The 9,793-nt window shown below is 39.2% G+C and overlaps 2 protein-coding genes across 4 annotated transcripts in view; one reads left to right on the forward strand and one right to left on the reverse strand.

Annotated features, from left to right (window-relative positions):
* Positions 1-2,576, forward strand: part of LOC113049119 (BMP-2-inducible protein kinase-like) — a 39,979-nt gene extending 37,403 nt beyond the window's left edge. For 2 of the 3 annotated variants that reach the window (XM_026211174.1, XM_026211176.1), the window contains exon 16: positions 101-2,576. In XM_026211174.1, the coding sequence (XP_026066959.1) occupies positions 101-1,476 (1,376 nt within the window). In that variant the 3' untranslated portion in view covers positions 1,477-2,576. The remainder of the gene's footprint in view (positions 1-100) is intronic. The other variant, XM_026211175.1, reaches the window with a different exon arrangement.
* Positions 2,577-2,700: 124 nt separating this feature from the next.
* Positions 2,701-9,367, reverse strand: paqr3a (progestin and adipoQ receptor family member IIIa). Its single transcript, XM_026211177.1, has 7 exons — positions 9,154-9,367; positions 7,989-8,210; positions 7,723-7,885; positions 6,919-7,074; positions 4,559-4,756; positions 4,208-4,298; positions 2,701-3,760 (listed from the first exon to the last, which is right to left on the reverse strand). The coding sequence occupies exons 2-7, from the start codon at positions 8,174-8,176 to the stop codon at positions 3,618-3,620; spliced, it is 939 nt and encodes a 312-aa protein (XP_026066962.1). The 5' UTR covers positions 8,177-8,210; positions 9,154-9,367; the 3' UTR covers positions 2,701-3,617.
* Between the last annotated feature and the right edge of the window lie 426 nt (positions 9,368-9,793).

Consider the following 9,793-nt stretch of genomic DNA (forward strand, 5'->3'; position numbering starts at 1 on the left):
TATATTCAGTTTCTATGGGAAAGGCGTTAGTTCCACCGAGAGCATATTCAAGTCACATGCTGTGTTTATCATTTATCGTCAACTTTGTGTGTTCATTTAGCAGGAGCTGGTGTGCTGACAGCAGACTGTCCTGTTGAGAAGCCCAGTGTTGCTGTGACTGACACAACCCTGCCATCGTTCAAAGAAAACAAATCTGCAAAGAAATCTAGCTCAACTAGTTCACTGCCTCAGAAAGCAGGCGAGGAGTCAGACAGTGATTTTGAGTCTGACCCGCCCTCTCCCAAAAGCAGTGAAGATGAAGAGGTGGAAGAGGAGGAAGGTCTCAACAGTGAACACGAAGACACCGAACCTGAGAACCTGGGTCAGAGGCCATTACTCATGGACTCTGAGGAAGAGATAGAGGAAGAGGAGGACAAGCACAGCTCAGACTCCGATTGCGACTCTAGGAAAGCAAAACTTGGGCTGTCAGATGAAAAAGCTGTGGTTTTTCCTCCGAGGACTGTGAAAGCTGAATCTGGAGCCAGTGTGATCACTCCTCCCAATTCGCCAAGCATCGCCATGCCTGTCACGAGCATTGTGGATGTGTTTGGTGCTGTTCCTTTTGTTGGCAGTGGTCAGCCCAGAGTGTCACCAGAGAGCTCAGATATTTTTGCCAAAGCCCCTTTTAGGCAGGCTGGCCAGGAGAACGTTGCAGAAGACACTGATGTATTCACCAAAGCTCCTTTCAACAGAAACATCTCCAGGTCCAGCAGGAGTAGTGATGGACCCAGCGGCCAGACGCCACCCATTTCTCCTGACTGTGTGGATGTATTCGGATTCTCGCCCTTCCAACCTGGCCAAGTAATACCCACTTCTATGAGTCAAGAGGATGTTTTTGGCACAGCACCTTTCGACGAAGCAGCCAGTCCCCAGCAACAGAGGCAGAAGCAGCGCAGTCTTCAGAAACTCTCCTTGCGGCAAAGGCGCACCAAGCAGGAGGCCAGTGGAGGCAATGGGAGGCGACACCACAGCACGCCTACCAGCGGCAGGAAGAGCAACAAACCCAGTTTCCGTACCCCTGAACGGGTGCGAAGGCACAAGAAAGTGGGCAGGCGGGACTCGCAGAGCAGCAACGAGTTCCTCAGCGCGTCCGACTCCAAAGAGAACATCAGTATTTCCCTTGGCGAGGTGATGGAAAAAGGAGCTGCTTTACCCCCGGAGGAGGTCTTGTTGGATCCGTTTGGAGCCAAGCCTTTTCATCCACAAGATGGCAGTCGACACGGTCAGCACCAGAGCTTGGGCGACAACAAATGTGAGATCAATTCGACCAACGGCAGGCCGAGAACCAGCTCCCTACACAGTGTGTTTGACGGGAACAAGATCGATGACTTTGGAGCAGTACCTTTCACAGAACTGGTGGTCCAAAGCGGAGCTCCGCAAACCCCACCAATGGATCTCGACCCTTTTGGAGCCGCACCTTTCCCCTCAAAGCAGTGAATGTCTTGTCTTCCGGCACACACACACCTACACTGCTACATTATGCAAAGTCCAAGCAGCCTTCTGAAATGTCTTTAATGGATGGCAGATTTGTGCTGTGATCTCTGTTTATGTGCAGCCTATTGGGACATAGACCTTTAAAACTAAATAACATTCAACTTTTGTAGTTTTTCAAGTATTTTAATACCTAACTGGACAGCTAAAGCACCTCTTTTCCTTTTGGTGACTTAAACTTGTGGTTGGTGGATGCTTTCAAATAGGCTTCTGAAGAATATTCTTTAGCCTTTACATGCTAGAAAGCCTTCTGTGTTGCATTTCAATAAGCGCTCTGCTCAGTAAAAAAAAAAAAAAAAAAAAAAAAGAACAGTTGAAATGTGTGTATAATCCTTTGTTTTAATAGGATTAAGAGGAAATTACCAATGTAGAAACAGCATTTTGATTAAGTTTTTACACCTTTGTTGACCACTGAGTTGGTACAACTCTTATCTACCAACATGAAACACCATAAAGCCTTATCTGGGTATTCCCCACCCTGTTTAACAGTACCTCGAATACACAATGGCTGTAGTAGCCCGTTTGTGAGTGTAGGCCTTCTCCATTTTAATGTCATTCACATAGACAATTTTATGCATATTTTTACATTTTGTAAGAACGTTACAATGTCTATATACATGAAAAGGGACTTAGCATTCTCTTTAGTAAACCGGCCACACAAGAGAAGTTAAACTTGCAGTTTATTAGACAATGTTGTAACTCGCATAGAAATAGTTCACCAACCTGAACTTAACATATTTGATGTTATCAAGTGATTGCGTGCTCCACTACATCTGTAACCTACAATCATGAACAATTAGTTCTTATGGAAAGGGAAAAGAATTCAAGAACGAGCTCATTGCAATTTTGCGTATTTATATACCAGTCACTTATTTTGAAGCAAATTTTTAAATTAAATTTTAGTCATGAAGAGTATAGCAATTTTACATTTACTGAGTATCTGCAGTTGGAACATTCAAGACCAAAAAAAGCTTTTTTCAAACATTGCAAGATTCTTTTTTATTATGTAGTGCTAGACTAACAATGCAATAAAAGATTTTTTTGGAGATCATGAGTCCATGTTTTTATTATTATTATCAGTGAGGTCTTTTAATAAAAGAACGGTCATTAAAACGTTAGTTGGAAAGGACAAAGTGACTGTTTAATCGGGTGTACAGAAGAATGCAACCATACCATATGTGGTAAAAAAAATAAATTAAAATAGTGTTACATAATAAAGCATCATGATTCAGTAACATCATATAACCCTACAATTAAGCACTAAAAATGCACATTGTTCTATGTAAAAAATAAAAAGCAATTGTACAGGCAGAAGATGAACTGAAACCATGTAGCTTTCACATTAGTCAATGCAGTATACAGAGTAGTGTTAAATGCAGTAATTGTACGGAAGGATTTTTAAATTGCCATTTTTAGTAAAAATAGCAAAAGGAAATGGTAAACAAGGAGTTATCTCTCTGCATCAATATAAATAATACTGATGTGTGTATTACAACATGGAGCAACTCTCATAATATATTCTTTACATTTGCTTATTTCACCAATCACTGAACAAGCCCTATCAAATCTCTTTGTTTTATTCAATGTTTTAAATAAGACTTTGACATGTACATTAAAAAAAGTTCACATAAACCCAACATAAATCATAAGTGTGGTACTATTAAGCTTGTGAATCGTTGAATTTTAGGTGCAAATACAAAAAGTAAACACCAAAATAACACTCGCAATACAATACTGAATGTTCAAATCTTACCATGTTAACAGACGTTTTGCCCACTTAACCTGCATGTTACCCAAGAACTACATTTGTATAGATGTAGAAACCTCTGCAAGCAGATGCTGTAAAAGTGCTTTTAAAAGCCTAATACTGCTTACCTCAAGTGTCTTTTTAATGTATTTATACTGAAACATCTGCGTACTTTTACAAAATGTATAAAAAGTGTCAAAATAGATAGACAATTTAAAAAAACTAAACTAAATCCATACACCTTGCAATCATATTTTATAAACACTGAATGTGTTCAAGCTTTCAGATCAGTTTAAATCATATACAGCAGTCCTCAGTGGTGTCCCTCGATCCTGTAACTCTAGGAATGAAGAGGGTATTCGGAGCAAGGGTGAGCGTGGCGATAGTTGGTTATGAAAAGTGCAGACTGATGCCACCAGTAGAATATGAGCACCACCAATATGTGCCAGACCTGATGGCTGGAGCCCAAGTAGTTCAGCTGACCTAGAGATTAAAAAAAAAGAAAGTAAATTAAAGTGTTAATAACTTGTCTAAGGTTGGTCCTGTCATACAGCAGTGAGAGTCGATTCAAATTAATGCAGGTGTGGCCCTTGGTTTAGTGCAGGGGTTGGCAAGTTCGGTCCTAGAGAGCCACAGACCTGCAGAGTTCAGCTTCAACCCTAATCTAACACACCTGAACAAGCTCACCAAGCCATTCAAGATTTCTAAGGTACAGGCAGGTGAGGGTTTTTTTTCAGGGTTGGAGCTGAACTGCGGCTCTCTAGGACCGAACTTGCCTACCCCTAGTTTAGTGCAAAAAAACCTCTCTCTGGACAGTTTCAAATACAACATAAATGAAATGCAACGCTGTTTTTATGTCAGGATGCCACGCTGAGCTCTCCAATCATGAAATAAAAATGAAGTAGTAAGAAATAAACAATTTTCAAGTACCTGGAAAATAACGCTCTGGAACTTTGGACATGTAGAAGATGATAGCAGCTACAGCAAGTACATACATTATCAGCACTCTGGGAACAAATTCCTACCAAAAAAAAAAAAAAAGTGAAATTAAATCAATAAGTTACATATACAAATATATATATATTATATATATACTGACTGCTAATTCTACTGCTATTATTATTAATATAACTGAGGTGGAAAAATGGGTCTGGCAAATATATATATTTTTTCATACATGTAAAAAAAAAAAAAAAAAAAAACAGTCTGCCAATAATCAATATTTCTCTAGTTGATGTAATTTATAATTGATTGCCTATTAAATGTGAGGATGCCTCTTACCTGGACTATGTCTGAGCTGAAACCCCCACTGAGCCAGATCCAATGAAAAGTGGGGATGAGGCCATATCCCGCCACACCACAGAATATAAGAGAGCGAAGCTTCTGCCACTTCTTGACCAAGTAATGAGGGTGTATCTGGGCGAAGAACACTGCCAGCATCATGGCCAGAACGGTTACCAGGTACACCTGCCGCCAGTACTGCAGACAGTTACACAAACCAGACACAAACTACATCAACCACAAACACATGGAAGTCCTCTTCATGTGCACAACACAGACACACACACACACAAAAAATCACTTGTTCGGCTGGAAGAAAAAAACTGGTGCAAGAAAAAGCAATGGAGAAAGCGGTCTCTTTTTCTCTTGGGGCACTTGGCTGATTGAGTAGTCATCCAAAAAGCAAAGCTAAACACTTGGCAGGGGGAGAGTGGAGATGGCTCACCCACGTGTGAATGTCATATGGTGGGGAACAGGAGTGACGGAGTGGGTCCACGAACACGGCCATCTGCTTTGGGCTGGAGCAGATTTCTGCCGCATTCTGGGGCACAATAAGCCAGCACTTCCAATATGTGGGGAGAACCATGTGGAGCAGTGTGGCCAAAAGCGCTGGTGCTCGGCAAACAGCAAGTGGGAGTAGAGGGGACGAGAGCAAGCAGCTTGCTCAGGATATCCAAGATCCAAGCTTTCAGAAAACTGCACCAAGAATCTGAAACAAAGAAGATTCCACGCCAAGCGGCACCTCGTCGTTTTTATACAGGCAGTACAAAGCTGCTCCACAGGGGGTCCGTTGTGCAAACTAACAGGAAAGGAGGAATAAACTACCGTACAACATAATCAAAGATACTCTAGCACAGTGTTACAGTAATCTCACGGGAAATGTCAAGATGCGACAGCTCTTAGTGTGTGCACGTCTAACTTTCCTATTAAATGTTCATACTATTCCTCACTTTTAAGCGACAGTTTAATCTTTAATTGGTTTTAAACCAAAAATTTTAATCCTTTTATTACTGACTAACCCATGTCATTTTAAACTTTCAAAGTGAAAAAAAAAAAAAAGTGTTTCACAGTAGAAAGTTTCAAATGACATGGGTATTAGCTATTTAGAAATTTTGTTTATGTCCATACAATGATGTTCTTTAAAAGATCTTTTGCAGAAGAGTTTAGAATCACATGATTGCAAGTAAATGATGTCAGTGTTTTTTTTTTTCGGGTTAACTAATAAATGTACTACAACAGTTCAAATTGAAAATACAGTAAAATGATTTTTCTTAACTAAACGCATATAATCAATCTCTCCGTGTAGTATTCACAGCACACACACACACACCAGACTGTTTTCCCCAGGAAAAGGTGAACTCTTGCTCTGTATCTGTTGCACAGGTAACATATGCCCACAACAAAAGCAGGCCAACCATCTGCTGCTAGAGACCACTGCGGGACGATACACCTCAAGCCACCTAATTAATCTACCCCTGTCCACATTGGCCATAACCGCCTATCGCACACATTGTGGAGGCTCTCCGTGTCACTCTTGTGGAACTATATGTGTCCTACTTGGATTGAACTCTACACATAAACATTTGTTACTTTGCTGATGAAGTTATAGGACGTTTACGTCCAGACCAGTACTGCCCACATTTCCGTCTCCCCTGAGCCAGAATGGTTTAGTTAATTTCGGTACACTTTGATAGTTCAGAAAATTTCCTAAATGGAAATTGGTCTTGAATTATGGTGCAAACATACACCATGACCAGTCATTTCCATTCCACAATAAATACACGATGACTTTTCCAGTCAGCACACAGACATTAGTAATCAGCTCAAACATCACACAGAAGTATGGACACTTATGTTCAGATATCAAATGTAATTCTGAGAAGGAAAGTGAGGAAAAAAATTTCATAATTGCGAGTTTAGAGGAATGGTTCACCCAAAAATGTAAAAAAAAAAAATTTATTCACTCTCATGTCATTCCAAACCTGTATAAGTTTCTTTCTTATGGTGAACACAAAAGAAGATATTCTGAAGAACCAAACAGTTGTTGGTCCACACTGACTTCCATAGTAGGGAGAGAAATACTATGGAGATTCAATACGGACCAGAAACTCTTTGATTACCAGCATTCTTCAATATCTCTTCTTTTATGTTCAACGTATGAAGGAAACTCAGAGATTTGGAACAACATGAGAGTGAGTAAATGTTGACAATTTTAATTTTTGGGTGAACTATCCCTTTAATAGTCACAATTACCTTTTTATATTATTATTTCATGATGGAAATAGGTTTCCATGCATAAGTTATGAAAATAAGAGATTGGACAGGAGCAGCACCCTCACTAATATAACAGATGCACATACATTATTGCAGTAGAACGCATAGAACACCCCTGGAACATAACAGCCAATGATTCCTATGGAGATCCCAGCGTAATCCAGTGCCATCCAGCGGCGGCTGGTTTTTTCAGAACGGTGGCAGCAAAACAGGTGATAGCCCACAGAACACAGCATGCACACCTGAGAACACAACGGAAAGTGTTGAAATACAGACGCGTGCGTAGGCCATATATGCAGATTCACATATGCCAAGTTTTCACAATACAATAAAAAAAAGCTGAAAGTCATATGATGAGACTATGCAGCCAAACAAAGATGCTATAATTATGTCTTTAGGAGGGAATATGCAAGGGTGGTAGTAGAGGCACTTTGCCTAATCCTGATACTTGAGAGAATGGCTGCCAAGGAGAGAAGCTGCCATTTCTGTCTATAACCGATGGCACGAGAGCAACTGATAACAGATCTAGAATTAGACAGGCCTGAGTTTAGGTGATAAAATCATAAGTTTCAACTCCCTGGCAACACTGAATGTGGAAAGCCTGATATCAAAGGCCTTCAACAGTCCAAGGATCATACAAATACTTTTTTACTGAACAAAGATCAGTTCTTATTAAAAAAGGATGGAGCTGATCCAAATAAGCAGCCATGGTTGGAGATTGTTTGTTTGTCATGCCAAAAAAAAAAAAAAAACCCTCTTTATATTCCCTGCTAACTACTGTGTTTACTATTCAAGTTTAAATGGGGGCTATTAAATGCACTTCTGAACTGCTTATATTTCTCCTCATTTCCAAGTAATTTGAGGGCATGATGCAAGCAGCACAGACATACCTGGAAGCAGAAGAGGCTTATGGAGTATATGACATAGTCCTCTCTGGACGCTCCTAACACAGGCAGCACTGCCAGCAAGTCATAGACTCCCAGCGTGAAGAACAGGAAGAACCCCAACAGATGACTCCAGATGTTTACCGTCTCATTGGACAGAATGAAAAGGCTACAAAACAGGTGAGATTATATTAGAATTATATTACACTAATAACACTAAAATATATGTAAACTATGCATTGACAGTGGTTACAGGTAAGACCTGCACTTACCTTTTAATGCACAGTCTAGAGGTCAGATAGGCTCTGTAGCCATCAGTGATATAAAGATTTTCCCGAAGGAATCCCGGCACCTGCTCATAAGTGTACAGGCGGATTCCTCTGGGCACCAGAACTGGCCAATACTGATAACTGCCCAATTCAATGTACTGGGCATTCTTCAGCAGCTTCGCTGGTGGCATGATGATATTATCACCCAGTCTCGTACTCAGAGCCCTATAGACACACAAAGTTTAACGGATAAACGCTTTTATAAGCATACAATATCTAACAAAAAGTGACATGGATGTGAAATTTGATAAAATATCAGTTATAGCCGACCTCCTTCTGTTGGGACATGAAAGTAATGTTTTATTTTGAAGTATTGAGCTATGTAATCTGAGGGATTTTTTTATTTTTATATTTAATAATGTCATAATATCAGTGTTGTTATTGTTATCTAAATTTATTAAACTTTTTTATTAATTAAATGTTAAGTTAATGAAATTTAAATTAACTAAAATATAATATTTGATAAAATAGATAAATTATACACAAGTATGTGAGAAAATTAATGAAAAATTTGAAAGAAAAATGTATCCTTTGTCAAAATATAATAACATATACATAAAAATAACACTGAATAATCAAATTAATTAAAAGATGATAGATAATGTAAAATGTAAATGGAATGTAATATCTAACACTAGCTGGGAAGTAATGTGGGGTATGTTTAGTCCCGTCTCAAGAAGGGTAACGTTACTGCTTGTGTTCATTGCTTAGCTGTTAAATCGTTTCGAAAACAAAGTACTAGGGTTGTATAAAACAAATGCAAATTTCACACCACCTTCGGAACGAAATATGTTAATAATATGAAATGAAGCTTTAGGCTGGGCTAAAGAAACAGATCTCCCATTCACGGTCCAACAAGTTGTCAAAGCTTATGGTAAAATACATACATATACACACGACGTACAAACCTGCTGAATATATAAAATGATTCATTTAAATAAACGCAATGCACCAACTGGCCTAATATTTACCTTTATCGCTAAATTCGCCATCAATGTGTTGTATCTAAAATGGATAAGCAGCTAAATGCTAATCACGTCTAATTTATCCACTGGGTTTATTTCAGAAGCGGATTAAAGTGTTCGCTCAAGCCTGAATTTAAACTTACCATTGATCAGATAATTGTCTGCGTCGAAGAATCCGCGTTTGTGTCGGAGAGGCTCATAAGTAAAATTTGTATCCCATGTTCAGACTCATATTAGCAGCGGTGAGGACAGCAGGAAGTTGAGCTGTGTTACTAGCTGCTAACAGGCTAATAGAGAGATTATTTCATGTCACATGTAACCTGAGGTATAATCCCTCTGTCTTCTATAAATTCTACCTAAAAAAAAACTAAATTCTATATTAATATAAATATAAAACATTTTATAAGAATTTAAATTTTAGTAAAATAGTAGTTTAATGATTCACGTTTGACCTTAAAATAGCTACAACCTAAAAGGGTTTGTCACCAGTTCACACTAAATGTTTTCCCTCCGAACTGATTTCTTCGTTCTGAATGTTTAATCACAGTAAGTGTAAACCCAAATAGCACCCAGATTTCATAGCATTTGTTTCATCGACTGAATTGAGTCCTGTAGGTGGCAGACTGCTGTCATTACGTTCTGAAGAAGACTTTCTCTTTTCATAAACATCTCAGGTGTAATCTTGTGTGATACTCCTCTGGGGCTAGAATCACACTTAATCTTCCCTCAGCTATTACACCCGAGATAATTACCTTCTCAAGTGGGAGTGTGTTCTTCATTAGC

The sequence above is a fragment of the Carassius auratus genome, chromosome 30 (genome assembly GCF_003368295.1).
Source record: "Carassius auratus strain Wakin chromosome 30, ASM336829v1, whole genome shotgun sequence".
In the NCBI taxonomy this organism is placed as follows: domain Eukaryota; kingdom Metazoa; phylum Chordata; class Actinopteri; order Cypriniformes; family Cyprinidae; genus Carassius; species Carassius auratus.

Excerpts from the sequence above, each read along its gene's own strand:
- paqr3a (XM_026211177.1), bottom strand. The coding sequence starts at position 8,176 with ATGCCACCAGCGAAGCTGCTGAAGAATGCCCAGTACATTGAATTGGGC. Across the intron at positions 7,075-7,722 it reads TAAGCCTCTTCTGCTTCCAG|GTGTGCATGCTGTGTTCTGT; the intron begins GTATGTCTGTGC and ends TTGTGTTCTCAG. Across the intron at positions 4,299-4,558 it reads TCAGCTCAGACATAGTCCAG|GAATTTGTTCCCAGAGTGCT; the intron begins GTAAGAGGCATC and ends TTTTTTTGGTAG.